Raw genomic sequence first — 22589 nt, forward strand, 5'->3', positions numbered from 1 at the left:
ATTGAGATAAAATATTTTCACTTCACTTTTTAATTATTAATTTCATATCTTTAAAACTTCATAACTTACTCATAGTAATTCGGATTTACATATTTTTTATGTCATTGGATAAATAATAAAATTATCTATCTATAAATATAATTTTTATTTTTTATTTTTATTTTTATTTTTTACTGGATGAAAACATAGTGAATAGACTGTGACTTAGTTATGGATGTTGTAATTGCTTCATGTCATTTATTTCAATTACTTTGTGGTTGTTCTTCTTTTTTTCTTGTTATTTGCTTACTTCACTTCACACCACCAACTACAAGTAACTCTTAATTGGGGCCATCTTATAACTTGGGTTGAGGAGTAAAAATTTACACTCATATACTACTAGCAAAAAAATCATTTGTAGATACAATAACTTCAATTTGACTTTGGTTCTATACATTTTCAAAGACTAAAATAATTTTTTTTGTAAATAATATTTTAATATTTTTTTATCTTTCTTTAATTTTTTAATTTTTTATTATTTTTTAAATTATTCTAAAATATTTTATAAGATTTTATAACAATCACCATTACTTTTATTGCACTCAATAAAGCATGAAATATCATACATGTGCCTAAAATCTTTAAATACGGCCTTTGTTATAGTAGCCTTGCCTATTCTATCTAATCCAATAAGTGAAAATTCTTTTACTATGCTTACTCTTAGTTATGATATTTGCAACAAGAATTGTGATCTATCAATTTTTTTTAAGTATATTAATCTATAATTAGAAATTAAATCATAAATCAATATAAAATATAAAAATATAAAAATATAAAAATAATACATATATTCAATTTTTAACAATGCAAAATTATCTAGTCTATTTCTATAAATTTGAATTTATTTTAGCGATCAAACCATATAACTATATCTGTAATATATCTAAAATATTATAAAATATAATACATATAATTATATATATATATATATATATATATTTTATATTTTACTATATATTCTCATATATTAGAATTAATTCCTCTTCCTTTGTTCCTATTCCATCCCTATTCTATCCAATCCTATCTCAACCTAACTTTGCTCAATTCCATTCTTGTCCTAAGAGTTTGAAATCAAAAAAATTATTTAGTTATTTATTTTCTTTAATACTTAAATAAAATATATCTCAGGTATTAATTTATCAAGATTATTTAAAATTAAATAAAAAAATTCGCATTTGTTTTTAAAATGATAAAAAAATCCTTCAATATTTATTTTATTTATAAAATAATATTTTAAATAATTAAAATAGAACTTTATGTCCATCTTTTTATTTGAATTAATTATTTATCACACCTATAGTGATAATTAGAATTCTATAAATTTTAAATAAAATATTTTTATTACATATTTTCTATCATCTCACAAGAAAATAATTCTTATTTTAAAAAAATTAGTATAATTATTTATATATATCTAATTCCACATAAATATGATATGAAAAAAACAAAACAAAAAAAAAAAACAAAACAAAACAAAACAAACAAACAAACAAACATGTCCTTTAATACATAATAAGTACACTTCAAATTTAAAAGTAATTCTCTAAAAGTCTCATTGTTCTTCAATTGAAAGATAGTTGCTTCACAGCCAATTAATTCTCCACAATTCTTTACTAATAAATAAGCTATCTTCAATATAAGAAATAACTTGCATAGTAGAAGTCAATACTTCAATCCATTATTGATCTAATTTATTAGGTAGTAAAATACTTATATAATATATTCAACTTTTTTGTATTCATTTGAACATTGATTTCTACTAAATAATTCTTTTTTCTTTAATAAAAAATTCAATGCTCTAACATAATTTTGAGATTTTTTCCAAATAACTCTACCATTATCTTACATATTTAATATTATGCAATTGTCCTGCAAACACTCATTATGTTGCTTTATGTTGACTAGTATTTTTTGCTTTCAAAACAAAATAAAGATTATTATATTATTAATAAATATTTTAAAATTTAATTCAATATATTATCATAAATTACTTATAATTACTCTATTTTTATTTTTTATTATTTATTTTTATGATTTCATGTTTACAATTAAATATCAAATTTATTTTATATTTTAAAATATTTATTTTTTTCCACTTATAAATTGTGTCTTACAACAAGCTTTCTTCTTTAAACATCTATAATGTCCCACTATATTGTTGTAAATGTGTATTACCATTGGTACTTAGAAGCTTCTAAATTTTGCTTTTATCTGTAACATAGTTCATCCATATCATTCAACAAGATAATAAATATTTTTTACCTCATTATCTTAAAATTAATATTTTTAAATCCAATCATATTAACTAAAATTTATAACTTTAAATACTATCTTTTAAAATATCTTATCTAATTATAAATATATACTATGTTTAATTTGGTAATATTACAAACATAAGCAAACATAATAATTATTATACTTTCTCTTATTTAATTTGCATTCAACATCGTACTTTAATACTTCTCAGTTCTAATGTTTCACGCAATTAAGACTCAAAAATATCTACTAAATTTTAAGTTTAAATTCTATTATTCAAATTATAACTTATTCAATTAACCTCCTAAATCATAACAAACTTGCAACAAACTCTAACAATTTCTAGATCCTATAGAGACCCTAAGTAAATTCTAGGATAACAATAGAACTTTAATTCATTTAAAAAATACTGTAATAAGTTTAGTTTATAACTTTATATGCTTGATATGTTTGGCCAGGAGATGTTGAATACTTTGCAATGTAAAGTATTTATAACTCCCAGGGATTTCTGGAAAATAATGAATTAAGAAGTCATTCGCTCTGTCTGTTCCTTTAATGCTCCTTCAGTCCTCTTACCTTGTCTTGACTTGTAAAATATTGATATGTTTCTAATTCATCAATATTTTGGCAAAATGGAATTAAATTCATCAATATTCATTAAATTCATATTTTATTCAAAGTGAATTTAATAAATATTGAAATATTTTAGCGGAGTGGCATATTTTAGCAAAATGGAATTAGAAATATATCAATTTGATGAATTTGCAGAAATATTGATGAATTAATTCCACTTTAAATATTGATGAATTGAATATTCATTTTTGTCTTCTATTTTGGCATATTTTAGCAAAGTGAAATTAGAAATGTATCAATTTGATGAATGTATAGATCTTTTGATAGATTGATAATACAACATGTCATATTTTAGCAAAGTGTGCATTAGAGTTAATGTCTTTAGTAAATTATAGTATATTTTTGGTTGTAGTTTTATAAAAAGTTGTGTATTTTTAATACATAAAATTTATATCTTAATATAAAAAAGAGTATTAATTTTAAATATATAAAAATATTATCTTATTTTAAAAATATTTTATATTTCACTCAACAATGTGTTTTCTTCTTATGACTAAAATTCTAAAGAGATATATAAGTCTTCTACTCAAAAACATTTTCCATCTATTATTTCTATATACAAAATATTTTAGTAGATTATAAATAAAATTTTTATTTAAAAATAAGTAATTCAAGATGAAAAACTATTGTGTTTATTAATATAAATTAAAAAAAATTAATCATATTGAAACAATTGATTTTATTTATTTATTTATATTAAGAAATATGACAAACTTAGTTCAATAAAAATACTAATCAACATTCTTTTGTTATGCAAAAATTAGCCTAAGAGTGTACTAGGAATTTAATTGTGGAAGGATTTGATTTCACCTTGAAATTGGATTTATAACCAAAAAAAATATGTAAATTATTTAAAAAACCTTTGTAATCTTGAACAACCTAAAAAATCTTAGAACATTATATTCAACTTCAAACAAACCTTAAATAGTCTTTTAAAGTTTTTTAATTAAATCTTAAATAAATTACAAGAAATCTTAAAGAAATAAAAAAAAATAAAAAATAACCTTAAAGAATTTATAAAGATATAATAAACTATGCTCTAATTGAATCTAAATCAAATCCTAATAGAATCCTAATCAAAACTTAATTGAATCTTAATACAATCTAATAAATTCCTAAGTAATCCTAATTAAACCTTATTAAAATTCTAACAAATTTTGATCAAATACTAGAGTAGATTTCAAATCTTTAAAGAAATTATATTAATTTTTGAATTTTTATTCGAAATTTCTAAAAAAAAATCAATTCACTAGTTGAAAATAAGTATACAAAGTTGAAAGATCTAACATTTAAATTGGAAAAAAAATGATCTTAATGTGCTTAGGTGTGAAAATAATTAAAAGATCTAATGATTAGTTATAATTAATTTTATAATTTTTTACATATTTTTATTAATTTTAATACTAAGATGATTAATTAATAGATCCAAATTATTTGTTTAGTTAATTATGAGTTTTATCATATTTTTAGGTTGTTAATTAGATAGATACTTCTAATTTTTAGATTGATTGATTCTTAAAATTCTAATAATAGTAAATTTAGAAGGTCTATGACTTCTTTCTTGATTTGGTTGAAATTCTCTTTTAGTGCCAAAACTAAAATTTTAGTAGAATTTCTCTTCTAATTCTTAGAAATTATATCTTGAAGTAATTCACAATCTTAATTTTCAACTCCAAGGCTAATCTCTAATTTGTCTATGGTTAGAAAACTCTTCAAATCTAATTGCTCTATCTTCCTAATTAATTTCAAGACTTTGAAGCTTAAATTCCGTTTTGCAATTTAAATGGATTAAAATTTATAAAATCTAATTGTTAAATTAATGATTATCTTTAGAAGATGGAGACGAGCTATTTTTTATGGTGGGGTTTCCTTTCATAGTGATTTTTATTACTATTTGGAGTTGAAGAATGGAGAAAAAAAAAAAATCAAAAATCAAAAATCAAAAGTGTATTCTCCAGGCCAAATTAAAATTAGGGGTTGTGATTTGCCAAGAGTTTGTACTTAAGAGAGTTCAAATTGAAGAATGGTGATTATCAAGGCTTTGATGGCAAGAATCCTTGCTCATCTCTTAAATAGAATAATTATAATTAAAATTCTAGTTAAAATTTACAACTAGATTAGTAAATTAATTAGTTTTAATGATTTAGAACTTAGATTTGAGCTTGTGAATAGTTGATCTTAGGATGAAAATGTATTTTGGACACATTCGTGGTATTAGTTTTGCCAAAAAGGCATTATTTTTTGAGATATAGGCATTTCCAGACTTGAAATGGGGTTTAGTCTTACAATCACTGTCGACCCTTGAGCTTGATTAGAGATTTTTGATCTGGATGGTAGAGATGTATCCGCCACTTTTGGGCCTCCTCCCACTTGGTTAAGAGGGCTTGTGAGGCCAAGCTCCCTCTCTCTCTCCCCTTTTTTGTAAGGCAAAGCCCTGCCAAATTGTTTCTAGGCTTTTAATTGAAGGAATTTTCTCCCACCTTATCACTGCCTCGAATGTTTTCCTCTCAGTCACTCAATTTTTTATTATTTTGAGCAATATTCAATACTCATATTTTTCAAGTCATCAGCTTTCCAATGACGCAAGCCACGAGTAATTTGAAGTTTGGACGGATTTTTGGCCAATTTCCAAGTGGAATGGGTCTACTGCCCTTGGTATCATTGGAGTGCCAAATTCATAAATCCATAACTCGGTGACCTCTGATTCAAATTCAATGTGATTTATTGGAATGAATGCACTATAAAATCTAGTCTTTTAGAAAAATAAATTTACCAACTTTTGAGTGATAATTTGTATTTGATGAATTTCTATGTGAGAAGGGGTCTGCTGTCTCAGCAGTTTAGAACAACTAACTTGGAAAAAACATATCTTAGAAATTTTTCTATTAAAATTTTCTGGAAAAGAAGCTTTGCTAACTTTGGTTTTAGGAACAACCAGATTTCTTAACTTTGAATAATTAGCCATTTTTTTGTAGATCTTTAAGTAGACGGGTGTCTGTTGCCTAGGTAATTCAAGTCACCTTACTTTAAAAATTCATATCTTGAACGTCAAACCTTTGATCACCATGAGCTTTGGGAGAAAAGAGCAAGATTAAGTCAAATCTAATCAAAAAAAATTCAAACCCATAAGAGTTGTGGAGAATTTCTGGCAATTTTTTGAACAACATGGATTTGCTGTCCTCAACTCGACATACTCAAGGTAAGTTTTTTCTGCCCTAATCACCTCCTAATCACACTTTTTAGTGAATGAATTGCTGGACTAAATCTTCACTCATCTTATTACCTCTAATTAATACTACTTAATTGAATCTTTTTCCTTATCTTGGTATTTATTTGTTAATTTTAACTTCCAAATACCTTCTGACCTTCAATATTTAATCTTCTGTTATTTCAATCTTTACTTAACTTTTAACTTTAAGTTTACCTTTTTATCTTCAACTTTTGTCCTTTATGATATTCAATTTTTACTTAATTTTTAACTTTGACTTTATTTTTTATCTTCAACTTTTAATCTTTAGGTTATTTCATTTTAACTTAACTTTGAACCTTAATTTGTAACTTTTACTTTTTACCTTCAACTTTTAACTTTGATATTTATTTTAATCTTTTAATTTTTTTCTTTTATCTTAAAAAATCTAACTACATAATAATACAGAATTTTAATATTTGAAGCTAATTATTAAAGAATTTCAAACTCTAGATAAAGTTTTGCCATCAGAACTTCATCCATAGATAAATTCATGGATGTAACTCTAATTTGTATGGTTGATACCATTTTGGAAAGCTCTAGACTAGCACTCCAGCATGGTACTAATTCTTTTTATTTTTATACTAACTCATAAGTTTCAGAGTTTAAGCTTAATTGGGCATGTCTTAGAAGGCATTTACTTGAATGAACTACAATTGCTTAAAATATATATATATATATATATATATATAATTGACTTGGTTGTGTTTTATAAAACCAGTTGTGATTATTATATTTTTTTTTATTTATCTTATCTATGGTTTGCATCTCTACATTAGTTAATATTGGAAACTAATCCAAGTTACAATTTAATTAAATTGGACTTAAGTGAAGGGAGAAAAAATCAGTCACGCTTAGGCATTAGCCATCTTCTTTCTTCAACCTAAAATACAACTTTTAGCTTGAGTATCTCTTTTTTAAACTATTAACATTGTCTCAAAAAAATTTACATTATAAAAATATTAGTTTAATATTAGAATATAAAGATATAATTTTAAACTCACTTACATATTATTCAAAAACTAAGAAACCCTTAGTAATCTTTAAGATTCAATTTTCAAGAACCTAATGCACTTGAATCTCAAATACATTTGATTAAACAACTTAATTGAGCTCAAATTCACAATCTATATTCAACACACCTATATTTAAAAAATCATAAAATTTTATCAAAATATTTGCTTTAAAATTCATAAAATCACCAAAACATAATCCATTTTTTATTTTATAAAAAATAGAATCATTCAAAACAACTCAAACTTTGCAAATGTCTTACAAAGTCAATATGTGCTAAAATTCTCTCAAAATCAGTGCTTATAAAATTTCTATTAAGTTTTTTTACAAAAATTGCATTCCAATCAACAAAAAAAAAATCCATTTGTGGTAGGCATGTGGTTTTGTGCCTTGGAATATGGTTTTGACCTTAGTTTATTACTAATCATCTCTAGATAACCATCTTAGATTAAACTAGGTAATTTTATTGAAAGCTACTCTTTCTTTTATCTAAAGATGCTTGTAATATATATTTTTTTAATCTACTTTTTTTTTAATTTATATATATATATATATATATATAAAAGACAACATTAGGAATAAATTATTTTATTACTTCTTTAACTTTTATCTATATTTTTAAGTTAATTTTTTACTATATTTAAAATAATATCTTCTATAATACAATACTTCTTTTCCTTTTTTTCCAATAGCAATGTTACAATATAATAACATAGTAAATTAAAAGAAATTTAGAAGAACTGATCCAAAAAAATAGGTTTTAATTAAATGAAGGTAGGTTATAGATACAATATATGTTAAAACTACATCAATATGATTTAGAAAGTAAGAGGAAAATTTGAGATATCTAATCTATATGAGATCATTTGCAACACGAAAATAGGAATGCCAAAATATAAAATTAGGTTTAGAATTTTTGATTTGGAAGGCTTGACAGAGTATAGTCCTAGGTGGATTTGGAGTTGGAAGTTAGTGTATAGGGCAGATTTTGAAGTACACGAGTGAGCTTGGAAGGAGCATATTGTACCATGGATGTGGCATTAGTAAAGTTGTGAGCTAAAGATTTCTTCTATAGATGTAGCTTGAGAAGAAGTAAACCACATACATATTGTATTGGTGTACATTTGATTTTTTTTTATTATTTTTGTTATTATAAATGTGCAATTTGCTTTCAATGAAAATTTACAATTTAACTCAAATTAATAATAGGTGAAAAATCTCTCTTAATATAAATTTTGACTATAACTTTTCAACTTCAATACAAAATAAATTATTTTTGAAGTTAACTCTTGCATCTTGATATTTAACAATCTTTTATTTTGTAGATTAGAAAGTTAATACTTACATCTTGAAATTTGAAAATCTTTTATTTTATAGATTAGAAAGTTAATAATTGCATCTTGATATTTGATACTATGATTTAGTTTATAAATAAGAATAAAAAAATTACTTCAATAAAAAATTCTTGTGATGATATTTTGAAATATTTGTGCCAATTTATTCTAACATGCATGATTTTAATTTCTTATATGAAATTTGCATACTATTATGAATAATTAGAGGTGATATTATTATTAATTATTACAACCTTAAGTATTTAAATTTTCTAGATATTTATTTTTCTTTTTTGAAAAATTATTTAAAATTTTAGGTAATTTTTTAGAAGCATAGAAAAGAACTTAAATCCTTCTACAGTACTTTTTAAATATATTTAAATTTTTACATTCACCTTATATCTATCATAGTCTTTTTGAAGTTCTTATATAAATAAATAAATTATTTTTATAAAAAAATAAAAAAAAAACTTTTTGAATCAGTTAATTTCAATCAATAAAAATTTGAATTTTAATAACGATAATTGTTGACATAAATCAATAGATGTACTTAGTAGAATTTATTTTAATCACTTTTTGAGTCTCATCAATAGATCTTAATTTGTGAAATTGTTAAAATATGATTTTTAGTTATTTAGATACAAAACAAATAAGATCAAATATTTTATTTGATTAATTTAAGTATTTTTTAGAATTTAAAAGGCTTCATGAAATATAAGAGTCTTATTTTAAAAAGTTATAAAAATTAAATCTTAGTAAGTCTTGAAAGCAACTATCTTAGTTAATTTAGTATTTTCTCTTAATGATAAGTATTAGTATTGAATTATTGAGACCAATTTCTATATTAGCCTTATATTCACAAATATCACTTATAAAAAAAACTTATAGTTTTTAATAGTTAAAAGAAGCATGAAAAAGAACCATGTGTCTTTTTAATTAGTTATGTAATAAATGTATTTTTTAACTGATTTAAATTAATTTTGTCACTGCAAAAAAATCACCAAAGTAGGATTAAATAGTGTTAAATTTACATTTGAGTTATGTGAGTATTTTAGAGATTTTTGGAATTTAGTTGGAATTTATTTAAAATTTATTTAGAATTTATTTGAAATTTATTTGAAATCTTATAATTTAAGTTGAGGGATAAATTTTATCTTCAAATATTTTTTATTAATATAAAAATTAAGTATTTTTATAAAAGAATAACTTTAATTTTTAAATCAAAGATGTATAATCATTTTTTCCGTGTATCTATTTATACAATATTTATATATGGATGTACAAAAAGCTATTATTTTTTTTATTAATATTAAATTATTCATGTTTTATTTAATTTATTTACGTATTAGTATTGATATTGTTTAAAGACTACAATTAAGAAGATAAAAAAATCAATACTTTTATTCTAATGATTAAATATAAAGTTTTGGTACTTTTGGTATAAATTGCTGCTTATAAGCTATAATAAATATAACTAATGACCTATTACCTTTATTATCAAATTAAAGTTTTAAATCAATTATTTATTGTTTGATTCTCAAAACTTTTAATAGTTTTTTTTTTCAAAATCAAACCTTGTAATCAAAAATCAAAACCAACACTATATTTTTTTTATAATATAGAAAAGAAAAGAAAATTTTAAAAAGTAGTAGTAACATTTTTATTTTGTTTTTAAGTATAAAAAGAAATATGTTATGTTAAATAGATTGCAATTCACAATATTTCCAAAAATAGTTTTTTTTTTTTTTTTTTTTTTTTTTTTGTACAAAGTGATTATCCCAACTGAACTCATCAATCTACATGTCCTATTCTTAAATAAGTGGCACTTGTTCATGTCTTGCACTTTGATGCATTTAAATTGTTCTACATGTTGAATTGGAAATCAGTGTAATGAACAAATCTTGAGGATGATACAATCCAAATTCCGGAATGTTTAAATCGCAACACTTAGACCACTGTACAAACAATCTATGGTTGTTTTCCAGAGCAGAATATGCTTCTTCCCCATTTGGATTGGTTCTGAACATAATATGAAATAAGACCAACATGAAAGAAGCCAAATCCTTTGCTCTGCTTGATTCCAAGCACATAAATGCAAATTCATAACAACACCAAGAGTCACACAAATGCATCACAACACCAGGAGTCAGAAATGCATATCATACAACATCACACGTCAAACAAATGCACATGTTACATAAGTACATTCTTCTACTTCGGCTCATAATTCGTCAGAATGACGTATTTGCAGCCAATCATTCAGAATCATTCGTACCTAGAGAATATGGATTATTCATTCGTACCTAAAAGAAAACACTTTTCATCGAGAATACCACATTCCTTTTACAGAAATGAGAGCCTTATCCTTTGCAGTGTAGAGCATTCCAAACAGTTACATCGGACCTGCTTTTTCGGTTTTTGTTGTTTTCCAGTATCAGTCCAAATGGGGACGATGTATATTCATCGATTCATTGGTGTTTTTATCACTGATGCCACACAGATTGTAGAAAACTCTCCACAAAAATATACAATTCTACTACAATTCATCAAAAACTCGTCAACAATTCGTCAACAATCAGCTACTCTCTAGCATGCTCAGGTTACCGAAAGTGATAATTCGTCTCGCCGAAGAAATCAATCAGCAACACTCGGTCCTCAACATCAATCAACCATCGTGGCCATGAGGAAGTCATCGTCGTCATTAGTGAGTCATCGTCGTCCTCAGTCAATATCGTCATCTACAGAGGCTATATAGTCATTCGCCTCAACCCTATCTGAGAACGAAGCTTACACTCAGCATCGACGACGTGCATGCTCGATAGCATCCCTCTGTGCCTATCTCATGCATTTAGAACTGTTGATGAACGACATCGATACATTCCTGACGCCAGTGAGTTCGTCAACCAAAGAGAGGGATTTGTCAGTTCCCTTCCAGCTGATCTTCGGACAACTCCATGTCAGCTCAACTTCCAGTGATGCTGAACCAAGGTTGTGCTCTGACATCTGTGCATGTTCGAATAGAATTCATGTTCAAGAACAGCAGATAACACATCTGCTATGAAATTCGTGTTCATCTGGTGGGTGGAGTTCATGAGACCAGCCTTTTTCACCGCGGTAGTCGCGTAGCTTCTCTAATCTGGGACGGAACCACAGAACAGCCCGGCGATTGGATACTATGAGCTGAACAGCCTCAGTTTCTCATACACTGTTTTTTTTTGCATGCAGTTCTGGTGGAGAAACTCTGAAGATGTCAACCTGATGTTGGACACCTGTACCTGCTCATCCAACCGACTGAAACAAGCACCGCCGAGAACAGACTCAACGACATTGTAAGTGATTATTTCTTCCAAGTAGCTATCCTTGCCACCGTCTGAACTGGTCCGCAGCAGTTTTGAGTTGTGCACTTTAGCTGCCTTTCACCTCAGGGCATACTGGTAGGTACCCAGGTCAATGAATTAGCTGAGTCAGCTTATCTGGTACGACAAGGTCAGAACTATAACGACGGCAAGTTTATTTTCTACAATACTGGGTGACCTGTTCGGATAGCAATGTGCGGAGGACATCACCTCTTGGCACACTGTGAGATCTGACCTCTATAGATGCAACGGCGTCGTGGCCCTAGAATGTGAGCAGAGATGTATTGTAATATGTTAATCCGCTGCACAGTGTAGATGAGCAAAAAGTTTCCCCAGTATTCACTGTTCATACCATCTTGCACTCCCACAGCTGCAGTTCCTCAGCCATCTGTTGCGCTGCACCGCGAATCGATGACCAGGAAGAACCTTCAGTATGGTTCACTTCTGCGCTGCTATGGCATCAATTCAACCTTTTTCGTTACAAAAAAATTCATGTATTAGGCTGTAATCAAGCACTGTGGTCACTTTGACTCGACTTGTTAAGCGGATCGTCAAGTGATGTTTGACCAATTTTTGTATTTGTAGATCATCGCGTCTCCACTGTTCGACCTGCTGAGGGCAACTCATGAAGGTGGTTTCGAGAGGTTCATGAAAAGAAAGCTCACAGCAGTCAGTGGTACCGTGTCCATTGATGGGCTTGGCATTGCTAACGACGTGGCGGAGGAGCTGGCGAAGAAGGTGGATGTCATCGTGAATTCGGCTGCAACCACTGACTTCGACCAGAGGTAAACTAGAGGTCCCGAACACTTCAAAAACTGGTGGCGGATTTCAAACCACCGTAATTGATCCTCATGGAGCTTGTTATGGAGAAATAACTGCTAGGATATGGAATGGATATGAATGATTTGCTATAAATACGTCATCGTGACGAAATCAACGACAAAGACCTCTGTCCAGGACATTGGTCTCTGTCCATTCCGATTTGGCGGTGTAACCTTTTGCTCTACGCTGACTACGATGACTCTTTTGCTTTCCAGGACCAGCTTACAGAAACCATTCTGATAATTCAGTTCTTAAATCCTTCACTCCTACGCTTTTGTACGTACGATGTTGCACTGAAAATCAACGCCGAGGGTCCGCGTGGACTTCTGGACTTCGCAAGGAGTTGCCCTAGACTCCAACTCTTCGTTCATGTCTCCACTGGTAAGCGACGAATTTCAACGGTGGGACTAGTGTCCACCGTGATTCATGCCTTTCGAGACTCTGCACTCAGGGGTCTCTTCGAACGGGTTCTGCGGTTCTGAACATGAGGGTGTTGGAGGGCATGTTTGAAAGAATATGATCTCGTCTAATCCATGGTCCTCTCCTCTGATGCAGCTTTCGTCAACGGCACAAGACAGGGATTCACCCCCGAGAAGCCGTTCAAGATGGGTGGCAGAATAGCGAGAGAGATGAATCCTTTAGTGGACGCCGTCCCAGAGCTGCATCTGGAATCCGAGCTTGCCCTCTGTACCAGGACGTTGCAGGAAGTAGAAGACCTGATGAGCCAATCCACCTTCTCAGCTGTCAAGCAACGGCAACTGATTACCGAGAAAATGAAGGAGTTTGGCATGGCTAGGTATGTGTCTGCGGAGTTACTCACTTCATTGAATCCTGTTGCACATCCGAGACACTGACTCTACCGAAAGGAAGAAATCAGTCAGAGGTTTTTGTTCAATGCTGACACGGTGAAGGTGGGCACCACTGCCGATCGTTTGATCGACATTTACATTATCACACATAATAACTTGTTCCTGTGTGATGAACTTAACTTGGGGAGGGGTAATCTCTTCGGATGGAAAAATACTTATGCATTCTCGAAGGCCGTTGGCGAAATGGTTATAGACACTGTACGCGGTGACATTCCAGTGGTTGTGGTACGCCCTAGCGTGGTGGAGAGTACACTTGCCGAACCATTCCCTGGCTGGATTGAAGGCCTTCGGTAAGTCGGAACTGTCTCACAATGTGTTTGAGATCTGATTTCGGTCGATTCGACTGGTGGTCACGAATGAGCAGGTGACCTGTTAGAAAGAGCAGCTACAAGTTTTCAACAAGCCGCAACAGTTTTTACCCTTTAATGGCTGATATGGCCCCTGTGTAAGTACGTGTGCAGGATGGTGGATCCTATTGTGATTGCGAATGGAAAAGGGCTGTAGGCATCGTTTCCCGGAAATCCTCAAGGACCACTGGACTTGGATAGTACTGGACATGTGCACGATGAAATTTATCAGTTTCGTTTTTGATATGCTACTTCAAGTCAATTGCTGTGTGCGATGCCAGCTGAATATATATGTCTGACCGCCTTCTCGAAATCAGATCCCAGCCGACCTGGTCGTGAACACCCTTTTGTAGGTCATGGCTAAACATGCGAACAAACCAGGACTGCATGTATACCATGCGGCGTCAGGGGTGGAAAATCCGCTCTCTTTGAGCGAATTCACCGAAGCCATGTGGGAGCATTTCTGCAAGGACCCCTTGGTAGACAGAAGCGGCGCACCCATCCAAGCGCCGCGACTGGGATTGATTCCGAATATGTTAGCTTATAACCTGATGATGTCATTCATGTACCGTCTCCCTCTTCAGGTAAGTTAACCTTGCTTGATTCTACATGATTTTCATAGAGCTGGGTCTTTGTGTTGGCTGCGAAGTTGGGTTCACGACGATGATCAGGGTCTTGTACTAGTCTCACTTGCAGCACTAACTAGATGGGTACGTAGCGTCAGAAGCATGTTGGAAGGCAAATAAATCACTACACAATGCTCTGTACTGTTGCAGATTTCGAAGTATGTGACAAAGGTGAAGGGAGAGAATGCATCCGTCAAGCGACAACACTTTATACAGGAGAAGAGACTCGAGCAATTCGGTTGCTTGTCGAAGATTTATGCCCCATTTTGCTTCTATGAATGCATGTGAGTATTATTCTCTCAATTCCTACAGTGTTCGGGGAAGTTTGAATGTAGCATAAGTTTGACTCACGCTAATCTTTCGAGTATGCACAAATTGGTCGTGAAATTTAGAGCGAGAGCAGACGTTTCGAAATTACACTTTATCATTTTCAAAGTAAATGAATACATCTACAGTTTTCTTTTCTTTTCTTTTCTTTTAATATGCATAATATGATAGCTTGAAGATGTAGAATATTTGTAGTATGTTTATTCGCATCAACAAGATTTTAAATTTTTGTGTATTATAGACAAAAAAAAATTCATATCTTTATGCAAAAAACATGCTTGCAAGTTGAATGGCATTATAACAAATTATAGTAGATTTAAAATTTAAATTTACATGAAATATTAAAAGGTTTTATTCAAAGATAGATGCTTTTATTGATATTTTATTATAATTATAAGAAACTTGTTGAAGTTTATTTTCATATAATTAGGAGTACTAACATTATACATGGACATTGTTATATATTTCAGGTTTGGAACAGAAAACACAAGCTTCTTAATGAAGGAATTATCAATATATATATATATATATATATATATATATATTATTATTATTATTAAAACATCAAATTTTCTATTTTTTACTGATTCAAAGTAAATAAGAATTGATTGAATAAAATTGATTTGATAAACATAAAATGTTTTTAATTTTATTTCCAAAAAACTAAATAATAATTTATTTCTAAAAAATATATTTAACTAATTTTTAATAATTAATACATCTCTATATATCTGAGTAGGATAGGATTTTAGTATTATATCTAACTTGAAAATATTATAGTAATTTTTAACTTTTAATCCAAATTCCAATGTGGCATAATTTTAAATAATCTTAATTAGTGGTTCTATATATTAGCATACATTTTTAAAAAATAAACGTAAATAAACATGGTATAGACCTTTTATTAGATTATTGATTAAAAAGAACTAAAAGTCAAGAAATAACAAAGTCAATATTTGTGTGATTAATTTATTTATCTTTGTAATTACACCAAAAATATTTAAAGTGGAGTTAATATGAAGAAAACATTGTGCTTATAAATCAAATTATAGTATAGTGCCTACAGAAAATACCAGAGTTCATATTCGAAATCTACAACAAAAAATTTAACCTATAACTTTATTTTTTTTATATTTGATTAAGTAACAATTGTATAGATGGCAACATTTAGATCATTTTGTAATATAAAATTTGTATTATAGTTTCTTAACTTGTGCAGCAGTGCATGAAAGGCATGTGAAGGTGGTGGATGGTTGGAATTGATTTTTTTGTAAATTTGATTATTTGAATTTGTTTATCCGTACACATTGTTCACCTCTACATTATATTGTATGTAATGATATCAATTAATGTTCAGCACTTATTGTACTTGAGCTAAATTTTTTATAGCTAATCACTCTTAGCCTTAAGATAAACTGAAATTTCATGCTATTTTCACCATTTATTTTGGTGGTTTAATTTTTTTTATTTATTACTTAAAGAAGTTAATTTTTTTCTAAAATCATGTTATTTGCAATACTTTTATACAAAGAAAATTAAGAAATTAGTTTATAGCAGTTATTATTGATATCTTTAGATATTTCTTATTCATTAATAGAGATTTTGTTGCAAAATTTATTTTTTGGTAAATTTGATTTTTCTCAATTTTTTGGATTGCATATATGATTTGAAAAAAAACATAGTTTTAAATTTAAAGCCAATGAAACAAATCAATTAAGAGTTGATGTCTAGTTTAGTTCATTGGTTGAAGTTTAAAGTTTGATTAGGCTTTTTTTCTTTTTGGCTTTGTTTAAATTTTTTAGAATTATTAGGATTTAAATTTTAGTAGAATATAGGTTTCAAAGTTGATAAGAAACAGGTTTTAAAATTGATAGGATTTAGATTTTAGAATTAATAGAACATAGATTTTAGAGTTGATAGAGGATTGATTTTACAGTTAATAGAATAAAGATTTTAGAGTTGATAAAGTAAAGGTTTAAAATTGATAATGATTAATGGATTTTAGAATTAATAGAATATAGGATATAAAATTGTTTAGATTTAGGATATTTAAGAGAATTAAGATTCTTAAAAAGAGAGTTTTTAAGCACATTATTCTTTTTTATTATAAAAATTCTTGACAATAGAAAATATTCTTTTACAAATAGATGCATTTACAAATCATACTTCACATTATATGAAAACAAATTTAAGTATTAATTCAAAGTATGTTAATTCAAATTTGTCTCACCACATTTGTATATTTGGTTATAGCAATTATCTATTCTATACTTTGCTACATAGTACTTGTCATTGCTTAAAAAGAAAATATTTTTTTAGTTGCTGCAGCCTATTGTTCTCAAAATAAGTCCACCATAAATTTTTTATTTTATTTTTGCTACAACATTAAAAAAAATCATTCATGTATTCATATTATTCCTCTAAAGCCTTTCTTCTCTTCTAAAAACTTCAATATTTTCATTACATTGGATTGCCATTGTAGGCATTTAAGTATTAATTGTATGTAATGTTTTTCAAGGAATCTCTTAACTTGAAGTAATATATTAAATTTAGAAATCATTAATCCATAGCTTAGTACTAATGGTTTTTGGTTATCTTGTTTATGATTACAACAATTTTTTAGCATGGATTTTTTTTTTTTTTTTTTTTTTTTTTAAAAAAGTTCTCCTTCTATCAGCATAGAGATTATTGGTAACTTTCAAACAACTAATAATAAATTTAATATTCATATGAAAAATCTAAAAATAAAAGTTTCCATTCATAAAACTTACTATGTAATATATTTCTATAAATTATTAAGACACTTAATACAAATCTACAGATTTTAATGTGTATGTTCTTTGAAAATATATAACTTTTGTATAAAAAGAGCTAACATTTGCCATCAAAAAAAATATTTTCATAAATCAAGACCTATGGATTCTATTAAGCAAAAGAAGATAATATACAAAAAAATTACAATAGATTTTATATTATTAGAGATAGAAAACAACAAACACCATAGAAGTTTTTATGGCAACATCAAATATATATGTTATTATATTGTAAAACCATCATTCTGAAATCATTGTCAAATCTTATGTTTATAATCTATATCATCTCTAAAATGAATTTTTATCCACAGAAGCTCTATGTCACTTAAAAGACCTACTATAGTATTGAGTTTTTGCTGTTGATGATTTTCTTCAACAATCTCCAGTCATAGATATGGTCAACTTATCAAACATTGGTTGTAATCTAATTGCAATCAAACTAAGTAAACCACACAAATTCTCTTCTATATATAAAATATATTCTTTTAATTGTAAATGAATTGAATTAATTGCTCCAAAAAAAACCAAAAGCACAAATCAAGGATTTTTTTATTTTCACCTCTTCAGTCAATTGATTGTTTATTGTTTTTTTCAATTGCTTCAAGTTTTGATTGTTGAGTACTTTCTAAAAAGCATCAACAAAGAGAATATAATATTAGAGGGTCTTGTGATCCACTTTTTAGAAGCTTATACAAAAGGCTTTATACAACAGTAGAACTACACCTTGGAATAATGGCTTTTGTAGCGGCTATTAGAACTTAGAAGAATAGACTTGTAAAGTTTGAATAAAATAAAATAAAATATCATGATAAATATTAAAATAGGTGGATATAAAAAGATAGATGACACTTTGAACAAATCCACTCATATAGACACCACTGTAAGGTTTAGGATTTAAGATTTAGAGTAAACTCTAAACCAAGTTTATAAACATACAAAAATTTGAACAAAAAAAAATCTAGGAATAATAAGTGAATCTTGCTCATAAGATAATCATGAAACAATGCATGTAAGCTATTGTGAGCTTAATTTCCAATAGGATGATTTTGTAATAAATCCCAAATAGAGCCAAAAAATATGACATAGTGGTCATGAGCTTCCTTCAACATCTCTTCCAAAGCTACGAATTTGACATCCTCTTAATCTTCTTTGTTCATCTTAATGACATATTGTTAAGTGATTTACATGATTGATTTTTCTAAATATAATGTCATACTATAATTCTAAAAGAGTTGAAAACATATCATTCTTAAACACACACCACAAGTGAGATGTGCCACCATGCTACTATAGAAGCAAGCAAAGAGCTACTCACATAGGAGCAAACAAAGTATAGAGTTGCTTCAATTTGCGGCCATGTATATGGTAGGGCTTCTCCACATAGAAGCATCTTCTTTATTTCTCATGACTTCCAAACTTTTGAACCATCTTTACAAGGTGAGTTAGCTCCACCAAAGTAGCATTCCACCATGTGTAAATTTGAATCTTGTCATTTGGTTCTTTTCTTCAAATAAAGTCTTTGACAATGTGGTGCCCCCCATTGTGCAACACACTGGACACTCCATGTGCCTCACTCACTCCAAACACTTGCACACCAAACATGAAAACCACCTACAATCTTGTTGCCTACAAATTGAGAATGCAAGCTATGTCAACGTCCCAAAAGGAAGGGATTTCTTTACCTTTGTAAAGACTTGGAGCAGTAGAGGGTAGGTCTGCAAAACACACATGCACTATACTAATTAATGCAATCACAACTCCATCGTGCATCTCCCTACACAAAGCCCACCTGACATTTGCTTGTCTGCTAGCATCCTTCTTCTCCTTGTGGATTATGTTGTAACAATGTGAACTCTCTACATAGATTGGTTGCAATTGGGCACCTTCTTAGGTTTTATGAACAACTTCCAAAGATGTTTTGAGCAACATTCAATCATGATGTTGTGCAAAGTATTTCCTTACTCTTAGTGCTCTTGGACATTTCAAGACACTTTTATTGTCATGTGAATTGGCATGGCAATGGTTCTGTTAAAGCCATGTGAACTTCACTTTTGCTTCACTTTTGATGAAAAATTATTCGAGCTCTGGGGGGCATGCATGCAGTCAAGACTCTGGACTCGAGGATGAAATCAGGTCTTGGGATCGATCCTGACTGGAGGCAGACTGCACGCCTCGCTGTGGGCACTCTTACGGCACGTAGAACCAGAGCTCCAGTTTGATTGAGACGACGTTCGTGATGTTTCACGAGTTGGGTGGTGACGACGGAGCTCGCGTTGGTGGTGGTGAGGCGCAGTGGTGCAGGAAGGGGAGATTCATGAGGGTGCTGTTGAGGTGGGTTGGGGCTTGTACCCACAGAATCGTGTTTGGAAGGCACCCATTGCATCTCGTGCTGTTTTGAAGGTTTGAAATTTGTCTTGGGGATGGGAAGATTGTGACCCCTTCGGAGGAGGGTTTCTCATGAGATTGTCTCTCTGTTTTGTCGATCCCCTTCGTCTCATTTCTCCGCTGTGACTATGGGATTGTGGATTATTCACCTGTGGGCGACTTTCATTCTGATATGGATTGTTACCATCACTCTCTATCCTTTTTTCAGACAGGTCGCGGATTTCCTGAACGTTCTGGAGCAACGCCGAAGGCAGGGAGGGTGAGGGGGACCATAGAAGCGCTCACTTTCTGGGCACCGATTCGTGCTGCAATCTGTGCTGCAAGTCAAAGTGACGACCAGTCCTGCTTTTGGTCTCTAGTTTGGTTTAGTTCAGATTTTCTGGTTTTTTGCTTTTTCTTTTTCTGTCTTATTTATTTTTTTGTTCTTCGCCTTCCCTGGATTGACTGTATTAATTTCCCCATGATTGGTATAAATTAGACGTTAACTTGCTCTATCTTTCCAACCACACTAAGTTTCTCCCCTCATGCAACTAGTTGTGCTGTGCAATTTGGCTCAATCACCTGTGCTTGTAAATAATGTCTGTTCTAACATGAATGTGTTTGGAGAATCTTTTCATGTTTTTGTCAATTTTAAGAGTAAGGTTCAGAGTGAAGATTGTTAATCCGGGTGGCGTATGATGAGAGTGATATTTTACAATGATAATGTCTACTTTTTCCAAACAGTAAACTCATCAATAGACAATCCTAACATAAACAATATATCAAAACAAATTGGGTCTTAAGGCTGATGCCTCCAAGAAGAGCAGGGTCATTCCTTATTTCTTGTATTTTTTCATTTATCTTTTCTTTTTTTGAGGCTCTTTGCTACCTCCCTCTTTTATTACTTCATTCCCTTACCTTTTATTGAACTTTGAATTAAAATTGTTTATCACCCGTTTACTTTGAATGTATTCAAGAGCAGAGCTCAGTACATATATGCCTTATCAGCAGTTTATTGGTTTCTAAATCTTTAACTCACGGATGAATTCCCCATGCCTCCCGTAGTTACTTTCCAAAGAAAATTGTGATTGACGACTTGGGCAGGCAAGTTATGCGCTGGGAGCTGAAGGAAATCGATGGGGGTGATACATCTGCATAGGGGCTAGAAGGCGAAGAGTTTTGTGAAGGTTTGGACATCATGAAGAACGTTGTTGACGTTGCTGATGCCGAAGGTAATCTCACTTGGATCATCTCATCACTGAGCTCTGCTATTCCTGCACAAGAATGGATAACCCTAATAAGTCATTCGGCCTGGAGAAAGTCTTGTGCGTTCCAGGCATCCCCTACCTTCATGCAATTCGTCTTCTCGTATTGAAAACACTAGTGGTCGAGTGATTAGAGCATCGTCCAGATCTTCACCTGGTAAATTAGATGAGTTCACCATCAATATTTCAACACTCGCTGTTGCAAAAGCTCTCACCTACCTTATCCCATCTCAGAACACCAACACAAATGGTCATCAATCTGTGAAAACAGTAATCAATGTCAAAGCCAAGTGGGTATCTTCACATGATTTCAGTTTTCAATCTTCAGGTTATCAGATCTGAATTTCCAAGCTGAATGATTGATTCACTGCCTGATTTGCAGTTGCGCTCACGGAGGATGACTTCATTGTACCTATTTTTAAATGAAAATTTAAAATAACATTGTCACTATCTTATATGAATATTCTCATGAATTAGTAATTATGCTTTTCATCATGCTTTTCATTATATATTATTTGTGTAAAATTATTTTGTACAAGAAAAAACTATCTACATGTACAGCTTTCACTAAAATTAGTAGACTGTGATAAATAGCGATTCCAATTAAGTATTTGAATCCTAAAATATGTCCACAAAGATTGTATATGCAACTAATAATTTCAACTGCTACATTTTATATAATTGCAAGTCAAATTGACCTGGAAGTTAAGAAAAGTGCCTTTCAGTTGTTTACTTGAATAAATATTTTCAAAATAAAACTAAAACCAGAACTAAAAAAATTGGAGTGACAAATTTGTGTTTTTTTTTTTTTTTTTTTTTTTGTCATTTTGATGTTTAATATTCAGCATTTTTTTTAATCAAAAATTTTAATTTTTTAATATTTTAGTTTTCTTTCTTGTAGTTTTAAATTCATGTATGAAACAATGAGAGTTCAATCAACATTAATTAAAAGTCAATTTTACCAATAGCTTGAAGTTACCATCATGCAGCCAACCTCAACAACACACCTCCAAACTTGCCGATGTTAAATGAAGCCCTTGTTTCCACTAATGAATCCAAATTTCCTTAAAGAAAAAATATTAATAAAATTAAATTGCAATTCATCATGTGGGCAAGACCAGAAATCCCATAGGAACAAATTCAAGGGGAACCATCTCATGACAACCACCATTTTCCAATAGTGGAATGAATGGTGATGCCCACCTTCAGGGCACCAAGTGCAAGCCATTTTGCACGCTTCCAGTTCATTTTGCATTATACAACCTCAACACACATTT

General features: G+C 29.9%; 1 protein-coding gene and 2 long non-coding RNA genes across 4 annotated transcripts; 2 read left to right on the forward strand and 1 right to left on the reverse strand.

Annotated features, from left to right (window-relative positions):
- Window positions 1–14273: 14273 nt before the first annotated feature.
- On the forward strand, window positions 14274–14831 carry LOC112287378 (putative fatty acyl-CoA reductase 5). Its single transcript, XM_090253946.1, has 2 exons — window positions 14274–14501; window positions 14694–14831. The coding sequence occupies exons 1-2, from the start codon at window positions 14274–14276 to the stop codon at window positions 14829–14831; spliced, it is 366 nt and encodes a 121-aa protein (XP_090110072.1).
- Window positions 14832–20037: 5206 nt separating this feature from the next.
- On the forward strand, window positions 20038–21767 carry LOC149988287 (uncharacterized). 2 transcript variants are annotated; one of them, XR_016505185.1, is made up of 3 exons: window positions 20038–20397; window positions 21152–21279; window positions 21641–21767. It is a non-coding gene; the product is annotated as an uncharacterized LOC149988287 (long non-coding RNA). The 2 variants fall into 2 exon arrangements; XR_016505184.1 differs by having other exon boundaries at window positions 20039–20397; window positions 21695–21767.
- On the reverse strand, window positions 20893–21652 carry LOC149988288 (uncharacterized). The gene is made up of 2 exons (XR_016505183.1): window positions 21467–21652; window positions 20893–21321 (listed from the first exon to the last, which is right to left on the reverse strand). It is a non-coding gene; the product is annotated as an uncharacterized LOC149988288 (long non-coding RNA).
- Window positions 21768–22589: the final 822 nt, after the last annotated feature.

The sequence above is a fragment of the Physcomitrium patens genome, chromosome 10 (assembly GCF_059467195.1).
Source record: "Physcomitrium patens ecotype Gransden chromosome 10, ASM5946719v1, whole genome shotgun sequence".
In the NCBI taxonomy this organism is placed as follows: domain Eukaryota; kingdom Viridiplantae; phylum Streptophyta; class Bryopsida; order Funariales; family Funariaceae; genus Physcomitrium; species Physcomitrium patens.